The sequence below is a fragment of the Heptranchias perlo genome, chromosome 23 (assembly GCF_035084215.1).
Source record: "Heptranchias perlo isolate sHepPer1 chromosome 23, sHepPer1.hap1, whole genome shotgun sequence".
Taxonomy (NCBI): Eukaryota; Metazoa; Chordata; class Chondrichthyes; order Hexanchiformes; family Hexanchidae; genus Heptranchias; species Heptranchias perlo.
Window position 1 is genome coordinate 25,398,780 of NC_090347.1, and position 26,784 is coordinate 25,425,563.

The window sequence follows — 26,784 nt, forward strand, 5'->3', positions numbered from 1 at the left end:
TCACGGTGGGCTGAGGCTCTTGTACCATTGTTGAAAGGCATTACCCGAGTGGTTCTACGTTACAGAGGCTTCGGTGCCTTAAAATGGAGGCCTTGGCTTGTCCTAACACTACAAGTATTACCTATAGGGTTACAAATATTCATATTGGGCAGTGTTTAAACTAGAGTAAAACATTCCGACAATATGGAAAAGTGCCCAGGTATGTCCTGTCCACAAAAAGCAGGACAAATCCAATCCGGCCAATTACCATCCCATCAGTCTACTCTCAATCATCAGCAAAGTGATGGAAGGTGTCGTCGACAGTGCTATCAAGCGGCACTTACTCACCAATAACCTGCTCACCGATGCTCAGTTTGGGTTCCACTCGGACCAGTCAGCTCCAGACCTCATTACAGCCTTGGTCCAAACATGGACAAAAGAGCTGAATTCCAGAGGTGAGGTGAGAGTGACTGCCCTTGACATCAGGCAGCATTTGACAGAGTGTGGCACCAATGAGCCCCAGTAAAATTGAAGTCAATGGGAATCAGGGAGAAAACAAACATTCTAGTGGCTGGATTCATACCTAGCACAAAGGAAGATGGTAGTAGTTGTTGGAGGCCAATCATCTCAGCCCCAGGATATTGCTGCAAGAGTTCCTCAGGGCAGTGTCCGAGGCACAACCATCTTCAGCTGCTTCATCAATGACGTTCCCTCCATCATAAAGTCAAAAATGGGGATGTTCGCTGATGATTGCACAGTGTTCAGTTTCATTCGCAACCCCTCAGATAATGAAGCAGTCTGTGCCCGCATGCAGCCAGACCTGGACAACATCCAGGCTTGGGCTAAGTGGCAAGTAACATTCGCGCCAGACAAGTGCCAGGCAATGACCATCTCCAGAGAGAGTCTAACCACCTCCCCATGACATTCAACAGCATTACCATTGCCGAATCCCCCAACATCCTGGGGGTCACCATTGACCAGAAACTTAACTGGACCAGCCACATAAATACTGTGGCTACAAGAGCAGGTCAGAGGCTGGGTATTCTGTGGCGAGTGACTCACCACCTGATTCCCCAAAGCCTTTCCACCATCCAGAAGGCACAAGTCAGGAGTGTGATGCAATACTCTCCACTTGCCTGGATGAGTGCAGCTCTAACCACACTCAAGAAGCTCAACACCATCCAGGACAAAGCAGCCCGCTTGATTGGCACCCCGTCCACCACCCTAAACATTCACTTCCTTCACCACCGGTGCACCGTGGCTGCAGTGTGTACCATCCACAGGATGCACTGCAGCAACTCCCAAACCCACGACCTCAACCACCTAGAAGAACAAGGGCAGCAGGTACATGGGAACACCACCTGCACGTTCCCCTCCAAGTCACACACCATCCCGACTTGGAAATATATCGCCGTTCCTTAATCGTCGCTGGGTCAAAATCCTGGAACTCCCTCCCTAACAGCACTGTGGGAGAACCTTCACCACACGGACTGCAGCGGTTCAAGAAGGCAGCTCATCACCACCTTCTCAAGGGCAATTAGGGATGGGCAATAAATGCTGGCCTTGCCAGCGATGCCCACATCCCATGAACAAAAAAAAAATGACACTTCACCCATCATTCAACTAGTTGCTATTTCATCAGTAATTTGGGCAGAAAGTGTGAAAAAAAATACTGAAATTATTACAAACAGCTGAGCCCGAAAGGATGTGACAACCTTCTTCCAGTTCCTTTAAGCAGGGCATTTTGTTTTTTTTTTAAAATAGAGTTCCAGGAGGCCCTTCATCTTTTTCACCTCTAAAACTTGCCCAAGCACAAGATTTATGCATGTTTCTCCAATACATGGATCTGCTGATATTTCTGGCCAAGAGGGTTTAAAGTTTGATTCTACTTTAAAAGAAAGAAACAAACAAATTTTAAAAATGCTGTGGCCCAGCAGACAAAGAATGATTACACACAGGAATTCTCCTTTCTAGAGCTTCAGATGACTTCTTTCTTCAGGGAGCCTGGGCTAAATGAAAACTATCGTGTGTCTGCACATTATCCCTGTGTGTGGTTTTTTCTTAAATCCCTATATGAAACAAGATTCAATATGTATCATACAGCAGTTTCACTTTGGGAAATCTTCAACAGTGATCTATTTAAGAAAGCTTTATGATGATTACAGAATAAAGGCAAGCTCTGCAGCCCTTCATTTTCATTGTTTCCCAGCACTGCTGATCTCCAACATATGATTTTGTAGTGAACACACATATTCCCCTGGGCATGGTCATCATCCGGGCGAGTCTTCAACCAAACTCATTTCCTCATATAGCCAAGAAAAAAAAATTGCTCTGAAAACTGTACCTCAAGTCTGCCATTTCACTTCTGTGACTCTGTTCATAATACATCAGTGTATACCCTTTAGGCTTGAAGTATATTAGATGTCCTTTAAGGCAAACAAGCACACTTAACAAAACATCTGTGCCTCCATGTGCTGTATAGATTTACTACAACGCTGGCTTTGCAGGCATGTGCGGAGTATTGTACAACAGCTGGGCAATCTTGCAAAGATTATTTGTATTCGAAATAATTTTAAAGCCACGGTAAGAAATAGCTTTGTAACTAATTTTACTTTTTTAAAAAAAACTTAGGAACATAAAGCACAGAATTAAAGAAAACACCTATTAGTCCCAAAAGCTTGTTGTTTCAGCAGGTTATCTACAATCTATTCAATCTATCTAATCTTGAGTAAATGTCCTACAAACTATTTTCCTGTCCTCTAAAAGGTCAACCAAACAATCGGTATCTGATCCCATGGTGATAACGTCTACAAAACAACAGCAACTTGCATTTATATAGTACTTCGCAGGTAACAAAACAACCCTAGGCACTATAAAAGGGGATTGGTCAACACTGAGCTGGAAGAGGGGTTAAAAGTTAAGAGACATGACTGAAGGCTCAGACTAATAGAAAGATAATGAGAAGACTTTAAAAGTGGGGAGAGATGGGGGGGGTGAAGAAAGAGAATTCCAGACTGCAAGGGCATTGTGGTTGAAGGCTCAGCCATTTATGGGAGAGTGGGGGGGGGGGGGGGGGGTTGGGGGGAGTGTAGGGTGTACAGTTGGACCCAAGTCAAAAGGGAGGAAGAAGTATGCTGGGATACAGGGCGCTTTGAGACAGAGACACAGAGAGAGAGACTTCTTATGGTGGACTGGATGTAGGTTTCAGCCTGAGTGAGAACTGAAAAGAGGATGGGGAGCATGGAATTGTCAACTAAGAAGCAGTGTGATGGGAACCAAACAGGATAGTTTAATTTTTGGCAAAGAAGAAAAGAACTTACGTTTAATTAGCGCTTTTCATGACCTCAGGACATCCCAAAGCACCTTACAGCCGTGAAGTACTTCTGAAGTGTAGTCACTGTTGTAATGTAGATGTTGAGCTCAAGAAATTTTTGGCTCATCCATTATCGTAAGCAGAAATTACAGCAACAGTCAAGGGTGGCAGCAAGGAGATAAGGTTGAATATCATCAGAATATCGATGGAAGTTGCTTGTGGATGATGCCAAAGGGCAACGTGTTGATAAATAGGAACTTTGGGATATGCTGGCAATGATGGAAGGAGAAACGATGGTAAGTGTAGTGACCATGTTTGACTAGACAGAAATGAAACCTGGTGGTGGAAGAGGATGGAACAATTGACCATATCAAAAGCCACAAAAGGTCAAGGAGAATGAGAAAGCATATTCTACCACAGTTGCAAAGGATATTGTAAATGTCACTGACCATCAGTAAGATGGTGACCTTTACACTGTCAAGTCAGGAGTGCAGAATGACCATCTTGTTTACAGTAACTAAAGTGCAAATCTTATCTTTATATGCTGTTAAATGATGAACTTGTTACATTGTATTCCAGCTTGATGAGAAATAGTACCAAATTATGTTTGACAGACCATTTTATTCATCCTTACAAGATTTTTAAAAAGTACTTTGAAGTGTGCAGCATAATTATGCTGGTAAAATATGACTTAAGTTCTAATAAAGGACCTTACAATATTTTTATATAATAAAATGGAACAATAAAACAGCAAAAAAGAGTAGAGGAGACTTAGAAACAGGTAATAGAGATCAGATTAAAACAAGGAGACCCCCCCAAAAAACAGGAAAATAGTCTGCAAATTATTGGCTTCATTTTAGAGAATGAAATATTCGTCGAAATATTTACTATTCCAACTTCTTGGAATAAATTATGCAATGACGGTATAAAAATACAAAGCACACAAAACAAAAATGGATGGAAGGCAAGAAAGCACGGCAAGAAAAATCATTTGATCTTAAAGATTTAGGAACCGTTAGGAAATAGTCATAATAATTCAATTTTGTTTTGTACAGACCCTGTCACACTGTCAAGTGATCAACTGTAGACACCCAAATGTACTGCAGAACAGGACACTACTTTTATCAAACATGGTGGCAATTTTTCAAGTGCCATCCTTACTGGTCTTAGGGTACCAGTATCAATGACTGGGAGACTGAGCGACAGACAGGGCACTGCTGTAATGTGCCACTGTGCACTTGAGAGATGTGCATTTTTATTACTCTAAGTCAATTAGAAATATATGACCACAGCTTCTGGTATTCATATAGCTAGGACACACAGCAGACTGACCACAAGAAAGTTTGTGTAACACATAGGAATAGTAAACACTCTTTAAAAAATAACCCAATAAAATATTATTTTCTCAGCTGAATTTTGCTTAGCATTTTAAACTTGTAAAACTTGAACTAATAAGATTTTCTTTGAGAACAACCATTGCCACATACTTGTGTTTCCAAGTAGGCTGAGGTCCTGGAACAATCTTGTTTAAATACTCCAAGTACTCTGTGGTAAAGTTCATGGTGCAAGACATGTTCTCAGTTTACTGAAATTAGAAAAATTTTATTTCTTCAAAAGTCCATAGTAGCTGAAATAGTGCATGATGCACTGGGGTCACTAGGTCACATCACTGGACCATCCTCTGTATATAAACATGGACATGGTAACAATGCACCTCTAAGACTATAGGAAATACCAACAATGAGAGGTTGTACTTTTAAAATGGTCACATGTGGTCAATTGGTGATTTTCAATTATGCATTTGGTGACACATGTATGATTTTACCTGGGGCCAACTTTTCATTAGGTCAGGACAGGACTTGTTCTGAACACCACAATGTTTCATAAACATAACTTCAGGTTTGCTCTGATAACACGTTAAAGTGACAGGAATATAATGGCCCTGATAGTAACTTGGAGCCCGGAAGAGAGCAGTAGGGGTGGGTTTAACAGATGGGAAACCCGGAAGTAAGGGTTTCTCGTAGGTCCTGCTGAATTTAATTTAATGGCGGGAAAACAGCGGGGAGTATGTGGAAGGTAAGTCAGAGATCGTGGTGGGGGGGGTGGGGGGGTGGGGAAGAGAGCAGTCAGAGATCGCAGGGAGGGGGGGGGCAGATTTCAATGAACTTACCTCATTGATCCATCCCTTCGTCCCTTCTCGCCTCCCTTTATCTGCTGGGATTCCCGCAGCCTGGGAAATCTGGCCTCCGTGGGTTAAAAAAATTTCAGTGAAGTGGAGGCACACAGTGTCCTTAAAAGATTTTACTGACTGACCCACCTCCTGAGAGCGGATTGGTCGCCCGCACCCCCCCGGCCCGTCTCCGTTAAACCCGGAAGTGGGTGCGTTGGAGCCGGGTTGCAATCACATTGCAAATTTCTATGACTTCACCTTCTCACCTGCCCCCAACCCACCTTGGGGGTTAAAACTCCCCCCAATGTTTCTTTGCTTTTTGCCAAACAAAGTCAAGAAGTCAAAGAAGTTAGAGCAAGGATCAGTTTGTGTTAGTAAAAGGAGTCATTAGAAACTTATTGGGCACCATTTTATCCATGAGCAATAATTCAATTTTCACCTATCAGTACTCGTGAAGATGTACCACTATCATCTGTTCAATTTTTCCTTTCAAGTATTGCCTGCAAGGGAGCTCCTCCCACGGTTGAGAAAAAAGGCAGAGGGCTGACTGAACCAATATGTCACACTTTTGCTGGCACGTCTGGCAGTAATTAATTTGATTTTGGTCTTATCCCCGTTACCAAGGCAATTGTCATGGAAATAGAATCATGCTACAGAAGGGCATTACCCTAGTCATGCAGTTCTCCAGTGTATTAGACGGCAAACACAGAAAATATTTCACGATGAAAGGCAGGCACATGGACCTTATAGGCAGTCTGTCAACACACTGCAGATTGGTGGTGGGCCTGGCAAAAATGCAGTCTATATTGTCCATTTGAGAAAACTTTGCATCCACAATGTAATAACCACAGCTAGATATGAAACCAGGTTAACATTATATAAGCATGGCATTTAGAAGCATGTTGCCTGACACTTTAGACTTTAAAGAAAAACAGTTAATGTAAAACAATGTAGCTGGAACCATTTAGCACATATCTTTGCAGATCTAGAAAACGGAAATGGGAGGAGGAAGCTAAATCTGAAAAAGTGTCTGTATTGCGGAAGATAAAGTAGGATGTATATCAAGAACACGGAACAGTTCAAATATCACTAGCAAGCTTGATGAACAAATATACCACTGACATCTAGTCAGAGCACATTAATACAGTTCAAACAGCTTTTTAAAATGAAAAGTACTGTTTTCCAATGAAAAGATGTTTAAGCTGCCAAAAATCTGGAAATTCTGTTCCCTGTGTGTATTAGATCATTTTTGGCTCCTCAATCTTCTCCCTTTTTGGCTCCTCATTCCTTTCCCTTTATGGTATTCAGCAGTTTGTGTATTTAAATTGGGCACACAAACTCATTTCAAAAAATGTCAAGCTTTGGTTTCAAAATTGCTTTCTCTGATGACATGACCGGACCATCCTGCTGGCAATCTAGCTCTTTTCCATCTAGCTATGGCCATCAGGCTTCAAATGTTACTCCTCTCAAGTGCCAGCGACAGGAAGGTGTAACTATGGTCAGGGGTGTGGTCTGAACGCTCAAGGGAACCATTTAAGTTTTCTGGAAATTCATCTCCTGATTCTTTTGGCTACATCACTGAAGGAAGGAGCTTGACCAATTAAAAAGTTGCCTGAACAGCAAAATATATACATTTCTGCTTACAAATTGTGCATGGAGACCTATCAGACAGCAGTCTAGAAAAAAAAACCTTCCACTGTTCATATACTTAATCTGAAAAGAGTGCAAGTAATTTTTCAGAACATGTCTCTTACATCTCAGTCATAGAGTATGAAACATACCCTCCAAATATGAGCATATTAGTACATAAAGGAAGCTTTTCAGCTTGGTTGCTGGCTTCAGGAGAAAAATGAAACCCACTACCACTGGCATAGGGAAGATTTTGTCCATTTTTTCAGCTTCTTAACAATAAATGAAGTGATTTCACTTTAACTCCTAAAGATTACAGGTATAGTCCATATTGTACCAGTATTCTGTGTTTAGGCCACACAAACTCACCCTACTAATATTTAGAAAACAAACAAGAGATCAAAAGATAGACTTAGGTGAAGAGAGTCCATCAGCTCCTTCAGTCTCATCCTTCAGTCATATGAACACTACCATCTTCCTATCATCACGTCCAGTATCCTGGTGGCCTCCTCTTGACAACCTGTTTCAGCTCTTTATCATTCTCTGTAAGAGTGTGTTCCTGGCATCTGTCCTAAATTTGCCCTCAGAACTACAAACTTGTGCCTTCCTGTCCTGCTGCCCCAGTGTATCTGAAGGTATTAATTTGGGTCTACCTTCTCAATCCATTATCTTAGATACCTCTAAAGAGGTCCTTTTATGAACCATCTGAGGTTAAGGAGCCCTAGCTTGTCAACTCATTCCTCATAGCTTTTTCTTCTTCCCAGAGTATTTTCTGCATTAAATAAATTCAGTATTAATAATAGTTCTAAAAGTTCTCATCAAATAAGTAAACCAAAAAAAATGCTTTAGCTTTCAATAATATCCATTATTACCTCAGTCAGCATTAAATGTATTTGAGCAAAAGAAAATGTTTATTAAAATTTGATTGCAGCCAGTATTTAAACAGCTTTAAATCGAGAGAGTAGAGGAATGGCATTTAGCAGCCAAGGAAAAGATGATGTTAGTTATTTTTACATTTGTTGGGCAGAGGTTTGGACGCTAATATACTTACTGCAGCCAAAGCTCAAGATACATGCTATGTGGGTTCATAAAATGTAAAGCATAAGGATATTAAATCGTATTACTTGTCTTTATAGACCAAGAAATCAGCAATTTATAAATCTTTGAAGAAATTATTTAATTGAAAACGCACAACATATTCAAACTAAGTAACTGAGGGTTTAAATTATAATCAGGTGCAGTAAATTCAAAAGGAGGAAATGTCTGAGTAGATTTTGAGGTTTTCTGTGATCTAACGAAAGATATTTTGGCTGCTTTATAGTTTGCTACAAAGCCAGGCTTAAATTGAACAGAGAAAGTGTACTCATTCTGATCATAATTGTTTGATTTACAATAGGGCATCAGGTGCATTTAAATTTACATAAACTATCCTCAAGATAGATACTTTTTATGTTGTGGTACTGGGGAGAATTCAGTCTGGTAAAGGCCCTGAAAAAGTCAGAGGCCAAATTTAAAATTGATCATGTTGACTTGAGGGAAGGTTTGAGCTGCTGCAGATGCGGTTATCTTTTGTAGTCATCTATTGCAATGTAGCTTTCATTACCAAAGACACAATTACACATTTTTCTGTACACAAAGCCGTTAAAATGACTTGAAACATTTAACCTACTGGAATCAAAGAAATCATTTCTTCTAATTTGGAGACTTTAGACTGAAGTAGGTGCAAGCTGGCAAAAATTATCCTATGACTCAACTCTAACTGCATAAAGAGGAATTAGTTCATAAATCAATAAAATAATTGTGTTGCGACTGAGGGAAGTTAAGCAATCGGACCACCTTTAAGGAAAGGCAACCCTGCATAATCTAATGAAGTATTTCTTAAAAGGACAAGGTCTTGTACCAGTGTATCACAGTACACTTTAAATATTGATGAGATGTGCCCCTGATGCTGATCTTACATAACCCGACTAACATTCATTTCAAGTAAGAAAATGCATTTTGGGTAACACTCATCACCCTTTACGAACTGGTTGTAGAACATGATGTATGCTACTCAAGTATCTGTAGTTTCTTACGCACTATTTCAGCTGGAATCCAGGATGCATCTAAAGGAAAATACACAAAATACATTTTTCAAATACATTTTCCATTTCACAATTTAAATAAAATATAGAAGCAGGATTCCTCTATTCAAGAAGCATAGAGACAAACAAGTTCAATGCTGTACTAGCTGATTATGACAATATCATTCAGAAACTCCAAAACCAGATCCTTGGCTTAATTAACACTCAAATTTAACTGCCCTCTAAGTTTTAGCTATTATGATCTTGGCTGCTAAAGGGAGAGCTTTCAAATTGAGTTCACTTTCTCTCTCTTGCCCTCTTACTCTCTCTCCCTCTTCCAGTGTCATGAAAGTACTGTTGTCTGATCATGTAGTTTAAGAAGTGTGTGAACCCGATCACCCCCACTCTTCTGCTGTGCTGGCAGGCAGCCTTAGAATGCATATATTAAGGGGAATTAAAATAAAAAGGAACTGCATCAGTGAAATTTAGCAAGACAATATCTAATTATTAATGTAAGTATGTATTTAGAACAAAAACTGAAATGAAGCTCTCAGTATAAAAGACACATTTAATTTTTTTTTGAAGCGTTTGTTTTGCATAGAGTACAGCTTTTTTCTAATTAATACCAGTCCAAACACCAATGGTGGATCATCTGGTCTTTACTGAACCTTGCTAGAATTTCTTAGTAGGTCTAATCTGTTATCTGAGAACTTGTCACATGCCGAACACATTGTTTATAATCATTTGAATCTTTAACCTTTGATGTACTAGAGTTGGTCAAGGACTTTGCTATGTGAATGATCAGCACGACCATATTTAAACATTAAGGGAGAAGATCTGGGTTGACCTCCTGGTGCTGTGCAACAGTGGGACAAAATCCATAGCACTGCTGCTGGAGGTGGTGTTGGAGTGTACAGGTCAGTGTACTCATTTTTCCTTTTAGTTAATTTATTCTGCCTGGCATTGGTAGCTAATGTGATCCCAGAGAGCTGCCAATCTCCCTGTATCCAGTCCCCAGGCCAACTGCCCTCTCTAGTTTACCTCCCTCCGAGAGAAACGCCATAGCTTCTGCTTGATGCCTCTCTACTCAGTATAGCTCAAAGCATACTCCAAGGCGGCCTTCGAGACACACGACAACGCAAAATCGTTGAGCAGAAATTAATAGCCAAGTTCCGCACCCATGAGGATGGCCTCAACTGGGATCTTGGGTTCATGTCACACTACACGTAACCCCACCAGCGAACAAATGTTATCTGTTTTTAATATAACGGGTCATTGACTGTCTTCCTTCTCTCTCTCTCTCTCTCTCTTTTTTGGGGGGTTGTATATTCAGTGGCCTTTTAGATGACACCTTTCTGTCTGCTCACTGTGATTGCCTTGGCAACGGGCAGTAATCACCAGGCATTGTTATGTGATCTTAAAATGCGAAGGATTCGAAATTGTCATTTCCACAACGCCTGAGGAAGGGGAAAGCCCCCGAAAGCTTGTGGGATTAAAAATAAAATCGTTGGACTATAACTTGGTGTTGTAAAATTGTTTACAATAGCTCAAAGTAGAAAGCAAGCAAAGTGGGGGTTGAACCTAGGTTCATCTCTTACTCTATGCTCTACACATTAGCACTTTACACTCAATGGTGCCATGCCATCCCTCCTCTTAGCTGATTCATCAACAGCTAAATGTAGTTTTCTTCATTTGTTCCTGGGATGTGGGTGACACTGGCAAGCCAGTAATGTATTGTTCATTCTTAGTTGCCCCAAAGGCATAAAAGGAGTCAATCACATAATGTGGGTTTGGAATCACTCGTCGACCAGACTGGGTGGGGGTGGCAGATTCCCTTCCCTGAAGGACGATTGTGAACCAGTTGGATTTTTACAACAATCATCCAGCTTTCATGGTGCCAGCACACAAATGACCAGATTTATTGAATTCAATTTCACAACTGGCCATGATGAGATTTGAATTTACAACCTCTAGTACAGCACTAAGCTACCGAACCTTTAAAAATTCTCTCTTCTCTGCACAGGCATCCCTTTTTTCCCTAAATCGATGTCCTTGAGACGGGGAGAGAGATTTTGTGCTCATCAAGGTGAAGGAAGTCAGTATGGAAAATGAAATAATTTCTGCACTGTTGCCACCCAGCCTCAGCATAAAGTACTCATGCACAACTTGTACTGGGAAGTAGTGTAACGCTGTCTTTATTCAGCTCAACATGCCTTACCTCAGCCTCAGAAAAGCCCTCCTCACTGCACTAGTGTGAATTTTTCTATTTTCCTATGCTAGCCAATTTTATTTTCTGAGGAAATGTAGTGCCAATTAACACTGAATTTTGGACTGAATAAATCAATTTGAAATAAAAAAAAGGCGGCTTTCATCCCATTTGTCTAAGTTAGGTTTAAACCCAGTGAACAATAATGGGGCAGCATAACTTTATTGAGAAAGACAGCATGAGTGCAAAGCGGGCGATCCCATTGTGTATCCGTGCTGACATTTTGTTACAATTGTTGACTAGAGGAATTTCACCTCCTTGTAGACCAAACAAGTCACATCAAGATAGAACCGCTGTAATGGTACAGGAGTCAGTGTTCATCAGAGGCTGGGATTAAGACACTCTGGGAGAAGGACAGAATCATAGGAGGCTGCGCCAGCTCAATGCAAAAGCAATCCAGCGAGTCCCACTCCCCCGCCCTTTCCCCGTAGCCCTGCAAATTTTTTCCTTTCAAGTACTTATCCAGTTCCCTTTTGAAGGCCATGATTGAATCTGCCTCCACCACCCTCTCAGGCAGTGCTCTCCTGATCCTAACCACTCACTGTGCAAAAAGGTTTTTCCTCATGTCACTTATGGTTCTTTTGCCAATCACCTTAAAGCTATGTCCTCTGGTTCTTGAGCCTTCGCCAATGGAAACAGTTTCTCTTTAGCTATTCTGTCTAGACCCTTCATGATTTTAAATACCTCCATCAAATCTCCTTGCAACTTTATCTGTTCCAAGGACAACAATCCCAGCTTCTCCCATCTGGACCGGGTGACATATCTACTTTAAGTACAGCGAGCCTTTCAAGTACCTCTTCTTTATCAATTTTAGTATATCCAGTATCTCAACTATATCTTCTTTTACTGAGACACTGGCAGCATCTTCTTCCTTGCTAAAGACAGAAGGTGATTCACCCTTCGTGTGACTAATGCTACATCTGTCCAGAGAGCATTTGATTCCAATACTGTATAAAGTGGGAACATATTCCGTTTACCACTAATATCGATTACCTTCAATTTCACATAAAATGGTATTTCTCTCCCCTTATTTTGTAATTCCCACAGCCCAGTGCATCACTTCTCGGCTAGGAGTGTGGAGGCAGGCAATCTGATCATATGATACTGTCACTCCTATCCTGGATGCTCAACATTGTGACAGAGGAGCCCAGCATGAATGGCCGGTCACTTTTTCCTCCACCTTTGTGAGAAGTATTTACCTTCGTTCTGCACCTCTCTCCAATAACAAAGCCAAGATCACAAATTCACAATGTGGAGAAATACGTGCAATGACCACCTAATATCACTGTAGCACAGTACACCAAAACTGAGCAACTCCGAACAAGTACTTGAAATGGGATCAGTATAGAATACTCCACATGCACATTTTGAAGATTTTTGTTCAGCAAAACCACACATTATACCTTTTCTCTTAAAAATGCCACCCTTTACACAATATACACATTACCAAATAATAGTTACTTAAAATTTATAAATCCATCAATTTATAGCAGCATTTCTTCTTTCATTTTACTAATGCTGAATTAACCAGATCTAACAAAATGAAGGCTGAAGAACGGGTATAGTTCATTTGGCAGTTTCACAGGAAGACAATTTTCTATCAATCAGTTAATATTGTGGGTGTTGCGGTTTTGCAAAGTGGAGCATTCAGCAGGGTGCTTGTGACTACTTCCTTTGCCTTACATTCGCATTCATTAACTGTCACAACTTGTTCTGTTGGCTCTTGTGCAAGTATAACACCAAGGAGGAATAACTTGCTCGATCAGGTACAACGTGAAGTGTTTCACACTTTAAACTTACACTGTCAAAGGTGAATGAGATAAAGTTAATAAATTTGATGCATCTCTCTCAGTACAACCACCACAATACATTATAATACAACGCATACAGCACAAGTGAATTTAGCAATGAGAAAAGAAAAGCTGGACAATGTATTGTATTTCAGTTATTTCCTCCATTTGCCTACTTTTCTTTGAAAAGCATAAATCTCCTCATCTGTTGTTTCAAGGCTAATTAAATTCTCCAGGAGTAATGCTATACGAAAGGTTGCAATGAAAACAGTCTAATTTGCTACACATGGATCTCACCGACACCCCCCCGCCCCGCCCCAACTCTTATTCAAGGTGATCTTCAGATTGTAGAAACAGACAGCTGAAAAATGATACCAAAAGAATTAGAACTGCCCCCACCCCGCCGCCCCCACACAAAAAAACCCTGCTTCAATGGCATTAAAACTTTCAAACTATAGTAACTGTATCCAAATATCAATCACAAATCATAAATGCCTTTCAAAATAAATTATAGCTTTTTAAAAAAAAATAAAGGTAATAACACTGCCCTTTAAGCTTTTAGGGAACACAATAATTTGGGGCAAAGAGTGCTGCTGTTCAAAGAGAATATTCAAACATAGTCGACTACACCAGCTAATGCCGCCGATTCAATTAAATCCCCAACGCTTATCTGATCGTACATCTGGCACTTTAAACAAAGCTCATCAAAATCTAATCTATTCAGACCTACTCAAAGGATATAAATGTTAACTACTAGTGGCAAATTGTTCCCTTGCAAATTTACGTAAAGGCATACATTTATAGGAAACATTGGATATTCTTGAACAGTAAAACACGTTAAACGTTTACTCACTGTTCTGACTCTTCACTTTGGTTTCAGTAACTGCTCTCTCAGGCTGCACTTCCTGTTGCTGATGGTAATTAATGTGGGGAGAGACCGAATTTTCCACCTGTTTAGCTGGGGTTTCTTGATGTTTCGGTGTTTGAATCTCCAGCTTTTTTGGAGATACCTCTGTCAGGGGAGGTCCAAAACTTTCTGTTCTTCTTGGAATGGGTTCAGCGAGCTTGGATCCTGCAGTTTCCAATCTTCTTGAGGCGATTTCCTGCAATTTAGTTCCAGCAATTTCTGTTCTTCTAGGAACGGTTTCTGGAGGCTTATGGCCTAACAATTCTGCTCTTTTAAGGCCAATCTTTGGTGCTCCATGACTTGCAGCTTCTACTTGCTTTGAAGAAAGGTCAATAGAAATTTCTGTTCTTCGCGAGACAGGTTCTGGGTGCTTAGGTCCTGTAATTTCAATTCTCTTGATAGATGACTTTGGTGATTTAGCATTAGGTGCCTCTGCTTGTTTCGAGGGTAGATCTGTAAACTTTGCCCCCAAATCTTGATATTTGTGTCCAGATGATGGCGTTGGTCTCAGTAGAGGAGTTGGAATTCGTCTCGTTGGAATGGAGGGATTTGGAGGCTGATCTACTTCCTCTACCTCAAATGATCTCTTCAAAGCTGAAAGAGAAAAAAAAAAGCACACTAATTGAACCAAATTAATTTTTCTAATACTGTTGCAATTTTTCAGCACACAAGGCAATCACACCTTATAAACAGTATTTCACGATTTAGTGGCCTCTCCCACCATTCCTACGATAGCTTGCAAGCTCAAATTCATATTTCCACCATATTCCTGGACAATAAGGTATGAGCAGAATTTTTGGTCATTCCTCAGACAAATTGTTACAAAATTGGTGGCAATTAATGCTGAATAGCTTTATGCTGAGGGCTCATACCCACCAGAAACTAGACTGACATACCAAGTCCATGTCATACAGGCTTCTTTTGGCCTGCAGAGAGGAGGAGACTTTCATCGCATCAGATTGGGCTGGATTCAAACCCAAGTTTCAGAGGTGAAGGGGCAATTAACCCATTGCCCCACCCAGAGCAAACAACGTCCTCATATCTTTTTAAAAGTGATCATTCAAATTTAGCAAAAGGAAAAGTTGCGTCTCATGATAGCAAACGTGACAGTCAGTTCCATATCATTATCCGTTCCTGAAAGTGACTGCATTCTTAAAACTATGATCCTTCATTATAAACGAACGAGAACTTACTGTTTTCATGAAAATACCAGTCAGCACTATTCATTCTGATGTCGTGAAAGACTTGTACCATAAACAAACAGAAATCTGGTACATTTATGATCCCTTCTGAGCTCCTCAATTGGGTTACAGATTTGTTATTCACTTCCAAGTACTCATTACTATATACACTATTGCTTATTTTCACATCACATGTACAAGCTGTTGAAGGTCATAAATTACTGTCTCAGTTATGTTTCTAGTTAAAAAGGAGAAGGTGCGGGCAACTACTTTCGGCATAAATGCATTTACCCGCCTTATGTTTCCCACGTTATGGTTTCCAACATCCACCCGAAAATGTTTTATTCAGAGTCTGCTCCATAGCCTCGAGCAGACTGTCCGTTTAGCGAAGAAAGCAATAAAAGAACAGTGAAGCCTTAAATCAATTGGTCATTTTATATTCCATTTAATACATAGCAACAGACAATATAAATTGTAAACTGCAAATGTAAATTCTCCTCATTTTTGTTAAATTTGTCCCAAGATTACAGGCCCCGAAATTATTTGGGGGGGGGGCGGGGGGGTGGCGCTTGACTTCGGTGGGACACCCAGGAACATGGCAGAGGCCCAGTTACACCAGGTCTCTATTTCCTGGAGTTCCCTGATTGCCTTGTATGGGGTGGAATCTCTGTCTAGCTCTTTCAATGCAAATGACGGCCAGAGGGCAGGAATTCCCTACATTGGAAGTTCCCACTCTTCAGGCTCAGTTGAGACCTGTTATTTGTATGGAGCATGGGAAACCCAGTGAGGTAAGGCATAGGGTGGATGTGGGCCCCACAAATGGGGTCCAGGCCCAGCAAGCAGACCAGATCCCTGACAGTAGGATTTTTTTTCCCAAAATAAAAGAACGTAGAACAGGTCAGCCCCTGTACACAGGAAATGAGAGGGTCCATGACTGGGGTCAGGGGGGCCTCGACTTGGGTTATCCCCCCACCTTTCCCATAAGGGCAGACGGGTGGCAGAGTGTCCAGCAATCATGGGCAAGTAGGCAGTAGGCACCAGAGATATGCCCAAAGTGGCACTTGCCCTAGTCTGACCTGTGTAAATGAGGCGCCTTTTAACTGACCCCGTAAACTCCAACGGGGTCAGTGTTGAAGGGCCCCATCGGGCGTGATCTCAGCCAAAGCACTGGGATCACAACCCAAGGAATTTGAGCCCTATGTCCTAAAGATTCAGAAAAAGGACCTGATTTTTCAAAAAATTCATGTCATCAAACTTAATTCACTAGAATCCTAGTGGGAACGCTGGTCTCAGTAAATATGTCCGCACTTCCAGGTGCTATCACATATCACAACATTTCTAGGGTATTATTGTCCATATTTTCACACAAGGTCAGCCGTACATAGCAACCTGATGAATGCTCATCTTCCTGAATTGAGTCAAATTTGTATGTAGTAGAGTTTCAAACATAAAAATAATGATGCTGCTTGCATACCACACTCACATCCAGAGAAAAGGAGTTAAAATAAAACCAGTCATGACCATCATTAGAACTCAACTGGCCTCAATGGCTACATTTCAGTGGATTTTATGCCTTTCATAAACTGCAATTACAGTGCTGCATCACTAATATTTCCACTATATTGGTACCAAAACTGAACAGTATAACTATAATGGCCACCTTTTCAAACTTTGAAAATTTAGCCAGCCTCCTGTACCACCAAAGAGGGAAAGAATTGTCCTGGTCACTGTGTGTAAATACAATCTGAAGACTTTCTCTGGTTGGCGTTTCTAGTGAAATTTTAACATACTCCTTTGATAAGTCACCATTTCACTGGAAGTACTAGCCAATGGAATTCTTAATGAATGCATTTACAATGCTGCTACAAAATGCTCTTCACCCCAAATGTTCTACTGATTAAAAGAGCTGCTGTCCTACTAGTTCATGACTTCACTAGAAAATTCATTAGCAGTACTGGAGGTGGGTAAGTTGCATTCTGTGTAAGGGCTTGAGCGCATGAGCAGAGCTCTCCCATGTCTCCTCCATAGAGGTGCAGGTGGCCAGTATTACTGGATATTTCCCATTCCACAAATAGTGCCAGTACTGCACTGGCACTCATCACAGTGCTTTAGGTAGGCTGGGAGCACGGGATCAGTGATAAAAAGGAGGAGCCGAGAGAGGAGAGAGCGCGCAGAGCACGGGATCGGCGCTAAAAGGAGCGAGAGAACTCGAGCGGGAAGGTGAAAAAACACCTAAAGTGACGTCAGCACAAGAGATGGAGCTGATTGCTGAGTGGCTGGTGAGTGTTTTTTTTTAAAGTTTATTTTTGTTAAGTTTAGTTAATAATATAATAAATAGAGGCATGGCAGGGAACCTCAGACCCATCAAATGCACATCTTGTTCCATGTGGGAACTCCAGGATGCTTCCCGTGTCCTGGACAACCATAGGAAGTGCCGTCAGCTGGAGGAGCTCGAGCTCTGGGTTTCGGAGCTTGAAGAGGGGCTGGTGTCACTGCAGAGAGGCTGAGAACTATGTGGCTAGTACGTTTCAGGAGGCGGTCACCCCACAGCTTGAGAGTGCAGGCAGAGAGGGACTGGGTGACCACCAGACAGAGAAGGAGGACCAAGCAGGTAGTGTAGGAGTCCCCCGAGTGCATCTCACTCTCTAACCAGTATTCAGTTAAACTGGTGAGGGTGAGGGTTCCTCTGGGGAGTGCAGCCGGAGCCAAGACCATAGCCTCATGGATGGTTCAGCTGTACACAGTTGGGGAGGAGAAATGTCAGGAGAGCAATACTGATAGGGGTTCCATAGTTAGGTGTTCCTGTGGCTGCAGACGTGAGTCCAGGATGGTATGTTGCCTCCCTGGTACCAGGGTCAAGGATGTCACTGAGCAGCTGCAGAACATTCTGAAGGGGGAGGGTGAACAGCCAGGGGTCGTGGTCTATATCGGTACCAACGTCATACAGAGGGAGAGGGATGAGGTCCTGCAGGCAGATTTTAAAGAGTTAGGAAAGATTAACAAGCAGGACCTCAAAAAGGTAGTAATCTCCGGATTACTCCCAGTGCCAAGCGCTAATGAGTATAGAAATAGGAGGATAAAGCAGATGAATGTGGCTGGAGAGATGGTGCAGGAGGGAGGGCTTTAGATTCCTGGGGCATTGGGACCAGTTCTGGGGGAGGTGGGACCTGTACAGGCTGGAAGGGTTGCACGTCAACGAAGCTGGGACCAATATCCTCAAGGAGAGGTTCGCTAGTGCTTGGGGGGGGGGGGGGATTTAAACTAATGTGGCAGGGAGATGGGCACCAGGATGAAGCATTGGAAAGGAGAAATAAGGGGCACAAAGGAGTGGGAGAGAAAGATAGCACTAGAATATGAAATAGTACAGTATTAGGTGGGATCAGACTAAGGGAGAGTACAAGGAAGTCTTAGATTGGTTTACAGTGCATGTGCATAAATGCACGAAGCATGGTAAACAAGGTTGGTGAGCTGCTGGCGCAAATAACCACATGGGAATATGATGCCGTGTGATAACGGAGATCTGGCTCAAAAAAGGTTAGGATTGGGTACTAAATATTCCTAGACAGAGGGTGTTCAGGAAAGATAGGGAAGGAAGTGGCAGTATTGATTAAGGAGAATATTGCAGTGCTGGAGAGAATGTCCTGAAGGGGTCAAGGACAGAATCTATTTGGTTAGAGGTAAGAAACAAAGGGAGGTGCCATTACACTACTGGGTGTATTCTACAGGCCACCAACTAATGGGAAGGATATGGAGGAGCAAATCTGCAGTGAAATTAATGAGAGGTGCAAAAGCCTTAGAGTAGTGATAATGGGGGACTTCAACTATCCTAATATAGACTGAGATAGTAATAAGGGGCAAAGAGGGGGAGGAATTTTTGAAGTGTGTTCAGGAGAACTTTCTGGACCAGTACGTTTCTGGTCCAACAAGGAAGGAGGCATTGCTGGACTTGGATTTGGGGAATGAGGCGGGCCAAGTGGAGCAATTGTCAGTGGGGGAACATTTAGGGAACAGCGATCATAGTATCATAAGGTTTAGAAAAGGACATGGACCACTCTAAAATAAAAATACTCAATTGGAGGGAGGCCAATTTCAGTGGGATGAGAACAGATCTGGCCGGGGTAAAGTGAAATCAAAGATTGGCAGGCAAAACTGTAACTGAACAATGGGCAACCTTTGATGAGATGGTTCAAGTACAGTCTAGGTGCATTCCCACGAGGGAGCAACTAAAGCCAGAGCTCCCTGGATGACAAAAGAAATAGAGAGTAAAATGAAGCAGAAAAAAGGCACGTATGACAGATATCAGGTTGATAACACAAGTGAGAACCAGGCTGAATATAGAAAGTTCAGAGGGGAAGTGAAAAAGAAAATAAGGACAAAGAGAATAGAATGGCAGCCAACATAAAAGGGAATCTAAAAGTCTTCTATCGGCATGTAAACAATAAACAGGTAGTAAGGAGAGGTGGGGCCGATTAGGGACCAAAAAGGAAATCTACTCATGGAGGCAGAGGCCATGGTACTAAATGAGTACTTCGCATCTGTCTTTAACAAGGAAGACAATGCTGCCAGAGTCTCAGTAAAGGAAGATGTAGTTGAGATACTGGATAGGCTAAAAATTGATGGAGGAGGTACTGGAAAGGCTCGCTGTACTGAAAGTAGATAAGTCACACGGTCTGAATGGCATGCATCCTAGGTTGCTGAGAGAAGTAAAGGTGGAAATTGTGGAGTTACTGGCCATAATCCTTAGATATGGGGGTGGGGCCAGAGGACTGGAGAATTGCAAATGTTGCACCCTTGTTCAAAAAATGGTGTAAGGATAAACCCTGCAACTAGAGGCCAGTCAGTTTAACCTCAGTTGTGGGGAAACTTTTAGAAACGATAATCCAGGACAGAATTAGCAGTCATTTGGACAAGTGTGGATTGATTAGGGAGAGCCAGCGCGGATTTGTTAAAGGCAAATCGTGTTTAACTAACTTGATAAGAGTTTTTTGATGCGGTAACAGAGCAATGCACATGATGTGGTGTATATGGACTTTCAAAAGGCGTTTCATGAAGTGCTGCATAATAGGCTTGTCATCAAGATTGAAGCCCATTGAATAAAAGGGGCAGTGGCAGCATTGATACAGAATTGGCTAAGTGACAGGAAACAGAGCAGTGGTGAACGGCTGTTTTTCGGACAGGAGGGAGGTGTTCCGTGGTGTCCCCCAGGGATCAGTACTAGGACCACTGCTTTTCTTGATATATATTAATGATTAGGACTTGGGTATACAAGGCACAATTTCCAAATTTGCAGATGACACACAACTTGGAAGTGTAGTAAACAGTGAGGAGGATAGTGATAGACTTCAAGAGTATATAGACAGGCTGGTGGCATGGGCGGACACATGGCAGATTAAATTTAGCGCAGAAAAATGAGAGGGTGATACATTTCGGTAGGAAGAATGAGGAGAGGCAATATAAACTGAAGGGCACAATTCTAAAAGGGGTACAGGAACAGAGAGATCTGGGGGTATATGTACACAAATCATTGAAGGTGGCAGGACAGGTTGAGAAAGCGGTTATAAAAGCAAATGGGATCCAAGGCTTTATAAATAGAGGCATGGAGTACAAAGCAAGGAAGTCATGATGAACCTTTATAAAACAATGGTTCGGCCACAACTGGAGTATTGTGTCCAGTTCTGGGCATCGCACTTTAGGAAAGATGTGAAGGCCTTAGAGAGGGTGCAGAAGAGATTTACTCGAATGATTTCAGGGATGAGGGACTTTAGTTACCTGGATAGACTGGAGAGGCTAGCGTTGATCTCCTTAGAGCAGAGAAGGTTGAGAGTTGATTTGAGAGAGGTATTCAAAAATCAAAGGGTCTAGACGGAGTAGATAGAGAGAAACTGTTCCTATTGGCAGAAGGGTCAAGGACCAGAGGACATAGATTTACGGTGATTGGCAAAAGAACCAAAGGCGATATGAGGAAAAACTTTTTTACACAGCGAGTGGTTAGGATCTGGAATGCACTGCCTGAGGGGGTGGTGGAGAGAGATTCAATCATGGCCTTCAAAAGGGAACTGGATAAGTACTTGAAGGGGAAAAATTTGCAGGGCTACGGGGATAGGGTGGGGGAGTGGGACCAGCTGGATTGCTCTTGCATAGAGCCAGCACGGACTCAATGGGCCGAACCTCCGTGCTGTAACTTTTCTATGATTCTATAGACAGAATGATAGAATCTTACAGCACAGAAATCAGCTATTTGGCCCATCATGCCTGTTCCAGACTGCATGGTGGTGAAGTGGTCCATCTCACGAAGCTAAAGAAAAACTAACCACCAAAGAAGTGCAGCTCCTGTGAGTCAGAGAGCTGTACTGATGGTGATAATGGAGAATGCTTTGACCCAAATTTTCCTCAAGAGAATAGGAAGCACAATGGCCAATGGTAAAAGTGGAGATTATTTAGCTTTCCTTTTTTTTTTAGAAACAAAAAGTAATAAAGGATATTACTCCCAGTTCAGATTTCTTTAAGTGATAATCCTTTAAAGTGAGCACGAGTATAATTTTGTGACTTTGCTTTTCAAAGTGAGATCACTCCACAGTGACAATTGCTACAGTAGGATTTGAACAGTTTTTACATGAAAATTTCAATAAAGTGCATAAAATAACCCAACACAACATGGAGCTGAACAAACACCTCAAATATAAACAGTTCACTCAGCCTTTTGTTCCTTGTAGTTTTCTGTGCTTCAGTGCAGAAGAAGTGGGAGGAGGGAAAGAGATGGACTGGTTACCTGATATGTATTTATAATAAAGACGATGGTCTCTGCACAGATAATGACCATAGTTTAAATGCTTCCCAACCTTACAACATTGGTGACCATACTAAAATGGCAGTGTTTTCATCAATGACATTTGGCAAACCTTTTTTTTCTTATTTGGAGAGGGAGAAGAACCCTGTGCACATTCACTAAAGGAAAAGAAAAGTCGACTATTTCCACAGATTGCGTAAAACTCGCCCTCTAAATAAAATGTAGTTCTTTCTTTCTTTTCTTGGGAATTCAAAGGTAACCAAGCAAAAGGCCAGAATATTTATCCATCCTAACATCTTGAACACTCAATCCTGACCGACTGCCTTCCATAAGCAGTAATCTTCCTCCCCAAGCACAGACCATTATGTCCCATGGACTATTTAATCATTACTGTCTATATCTTTAACCTCCAATCTGATTTCCAAACAGATACTTACCTATTTTCATGACACTGAAATAACAAGTAAATGAGATAATAATCCATTTCAATGTGACTCATGTTATTCTATTGTGAGTTTATAAATTGAATGAAGAGGTTTGCCAAATTCTTTTCATAAAGACAATATTTCATTGCGAGGGTTTGTTTTTAAACCAGGGATTTGTCCAAGTGGAGAGCTGATACTGGGAAGGATACAAGAAGTTTCAAAGATTGAACAGGAAAGAATTTGAAAATTTGCTCCTTAAGTTGTGGAACAAGCTGAAAAAGCTAAAAAAGCTAAAGCAGTAATTAAAAGTATGTAAATATTTAATACGATTTCTTCTTTTCTTCACATGTCCAATCGTGTCTGCCTATAAATTAAACAAGATGAAAGAAATATGATTGCAAACAAACCAGGTTCGCTTTACATGCTAAAGCAGCTACTGTAGGACAAATTATATTTTTCCTCGGGCTTATCTGCATACCATCAGACCACCCGACAATAGCTTCCTCTTCCCCCAGTCTTTCTCATTCCTTTATTTTCCCTCAATTTTGCTGAAAATCCTACCAGAGATTTTAAAAACAGATAAATACGTGAATCAAAAAGAGAAACCAATGCAGGCTAAAGCAATGGGAATGCTAGATATGTCAGAAATTACATACAATATCACAGATATAGGCTACGTAGCTGAATTATTTCTGCTCACACCCAAATGTCCTTTGAACAATTTAAAATGAATTGCAAATGACGTATGTGCTCTGTTTTCGCAATATTTCTCCACATTCTGGCCTGGCTTGATTCAACGGTCATTTAACAGTTACAGGTTCATGAAAGGGGCTGTTAAAACCATGTTCACTCTACAGTCCCTGATTCCTTGGAAAAATATTTATCAACATATATTAATTCTGAGCAAATTTCTGAGATTTCCATTCCCCACCCTTCTTTAAGTCCCACCAAGCCCCAAACCATTCCCTCGCTAACACAACAGGCAAATGACCTGATCTCAGGTCCCTCCCAGTACTCTCCAATTAACAGATAGCAGGTATGCAACAAAAGTTTTTCCTGAGGCAAATACTTCTGGTTCACACGTATCATTGATATCTAAGCCAAGATCAGGAACTCACTGGAGGTATCATGGGTGAAAAGTTAGGTCTTACAATTCCTAGGAAGTCGGATTTAGAAAAAGGATGAAAGCGCATCGGACTGCAATGAGCTACGAATAAAAACTGCAAGAATGACCAGCGAGAGAATAATTCAACACACAAATCAAAGAGTGAATAGATTGAGATGAGAATTGAGATGGAATAGCATGAAAGTAAGTGAGACAAAAGAGAGAGAGTAGAATACGATTGTGTCTTCAAACTTCCAGGAGAGGCTAGATAGCAGTATATATTTTAACCAACTCACTTGAAGGGAAAGTATTTCCTTTTGAGGTCAAAATTGCACACAGAGAGCTGCCATTTTAAACACTCCTGCATTCAATTTCAAAAACTAGTTATGAAAAGATATTTTAAGTATTAAAGTCAATTTAAATGGTGGTTAAAAATGTATTCATAATACTTGTCAAAACCCTAATACTTAAATAACCACCATACAAAGAGCAATACGCTGCCACCCATACACTATGTTTGTTATATAAACTGTACCTGTCTATTGTGCAACAACTTTATTAATTTTTTTCACCCTTTAGCTCTTCAGTTCAGAGTCAGGCCAAACCCAGGCTTATTTTTGGCAATGCTAGGACATGAAAATTCTCTGTCCTGCCTAGTGGTAATAATGTGGATGCAGTGTGGTAAATAGGAGAAATGCAAGAGATAAAGATGTAAAGTTTCAAAACAAAGAAACTAAATTACCACACACAACTGTGCTTACTTATCTGTAACAGGGACGCAAGATTAACATCAGCACACATGATATTAATTGTCTCTTACCGTCACAAGCAGAGTGAGGGTGGTGCTTTTAATAACCTATCATTATTTTGCAATTGAGGTAAATTGGTTGCCTGCAGGAATTCTCATACATTTAATCCATGTTTCCAGACGAAAATGTGAAAAATAAACATGAATAAATGGATTTCATTGTACTCCAAAAATGCTAAATTTTGTACCAGTTATTGCAAAAACAGCTACAGATTAGTTCAAGCTTGATTGACAGTGTTATTTTATTAAACTTAAGTGTTCATTCTAGGATTTAATGCTCAGGTACTTCCAAGGAAAGATACCATTTTTTCCCCCACAAATTCCTCCACAAGAACCAAAATTAGCACTGGGCTGTGATGGCATAGTCACAGTTTATTCTTTATTAATTTATTTTTAAAACAGTGTACAATTGAAGGCAGAAGAATTTCTACAAATAAGTCCAGAAAATATTGTCAGGAAATGACAAGAATTATTTACATTGTGAGTGGCCATTCATCCCCCACAGTTGTGGCTGAAAAAGAGAGCATTGTCTGGAAAGATCGTTATTCATCAATTTAGATTATTAACTGAATTAAATCACAGCTAATTTAGCAAAGGTCCATTAAAGTAACTTGATGCAAGTGACACAAAAGTGTGCTTTGTTCTTCATTTTCAAAACAATTACATTTCTTCCCATACCCTTTAGCAAAGCTATTGTCCCACAGGCTACTTTTTTTAGACAATGCCTTGATTTTAAAAATGGCTGTTCTCTAAACTAAAATATATCGAGAGGATCTACTGAATATTTTGTAGATTTCTCCATGTTGCAGCTCCTCTACCTTGAGGGGCTTTCAGTAGTTAGTATTGGAGCAAAAATTTATTCAGCCTTTAATGGATGAAGTAGGTTTTAAGATAATTGTTGTTTAGTGCAAAACTATGGTTTGTGGGCCACAAATATCCCGCAGACTCTGCTTATCTGGCCCACAATGCTCTGGCAACTTATGTTTCCATTCAGTTATTTTAGACATGCTTCAGAACTCGGTATGTCTTTCTTGTTTTTGAGTTTAATCTTGCTGTCACAAACCAGTGCGTTCTGATAAACTTCTACAGATACGTCTTCGAAACAAAATGATAATAACTGGTAAAATAATATGTAACTAGCTAGAAAAGTTTTGGTGTTGGAAGGCTAAGCTAGGTAATTTTACTGAACTAGATTTGCCTTGGACCAGCATTAACTAAACATTAATTTGCACACAAGATATCAGATACCTCACAACCTGCTGTGAGACATCAATGTTTTAAAAGATTTGAACAACAATAAAAACATAGCAATCAAATTTTGAGCATTTTGTCACTATCTGAACAGTTAAAAGGATGCCACAGGATTTAAGGTTCTGTCCCATTTGACTCCAGATGAAAAAACCATGGTTGATCTCATCTAGAATTTTTATCTGTAGCTTCTCCTTTATGGGTATAGCAAATAGTCAGCTGTAGAAGTTTCTGATATTCGTAGCGCTGAGGTAACCAGTTTGCCTGTGTGCAGATCCAGGAAAATCTCCTTATATCTACAGCCCATACGATCCAGAATATGTACCTAAATGGTCCTTGAAGTTTGGATATTGCTGCTATAATTAAATTCCATTGGAATAATCAAATATAACTTGGAACCTGTAATACCATGAATTGAAGACTTGAACCTGTGAGGACTTGCATAGCTCAGCTTGTGCATCGCTCTTTTATAAAAAATGTTTGTACGTATGTCCTGCTATTAGTTTCCTACCATTATGTTGTATATCTGGCAGCTCCCTTCAAAACTTTCCAAAATTATTTTTACAATAATCTTTTTCTTTAGTTTTCTTTTTGATGGCGGTATATCATAGCCCAGAAACAAGAAAGACATGGTCCATTGGCCAAATCTGGCCCTCAAAACGCCCAACAGTTCCCTTCATCTTTACGCAGTGGTGCGAAAGGTGATTTAGGTTTAAGCTCAGTTTCAACTCCCGAAATTTCCCAGCATGCTGGCCCTCCATCCTCAGCAAGTTTGAAGAGCTTCAGAGGAGAAGAAAGATGGGAGGAAAAGGGTTGAATCGTTGTGTATGGGGAGCTTGGAATGATTACATGTAAGAGGGGTCTCATTTTTATCTATGGGTGGACTTGGAGTTTTGAGTATCAGAAGCTCACATTTTGATGCATTCACATGTGGCCCAATCAATGATTGTGGCAGCGACATCCAGCCCCAGCTCCATATGGTTGGATGTTCCTGCCAGTCAATTCTGCAGTTGAGAAGTTGGACACCAGACATGTTGGCAGGGCTTTGCAATTTATTTTATAATTAGCTCCTAGGAGGGACACAGGAGTGGTCCAGGAAGTGGACAGCAGCGG

The 26,784-nt window shown here is 41.0% G+C and overlaps 1 protein-coding gene across 5 annotated transcripts in view; it reads right to left on the reverse strand.

Annotated features, from left to right (window-relative positions):
- LOC137341190 (septin-9-like) overlaps window positions 1–26,784 on the reverse strand; it is a 233,772-nt gene that overhangs the window by 93,232 nt on the left and 113,756 nt on the right. For all 5 annotated transcript variants that reach the window (XM_068004217.1, XM_068004213.1, XM_068004216.1 and 2 more), the window contains one exon: window positions 14,064–14,711. In XM_068004217.1, the coding sequence (XP_067860318.1) occupies window positions 14,064–14,711 (648 nt within the window). The remainder of the gene's footprint in view (window positions 1–14,063; window positions 14,712–26,784) is intronic.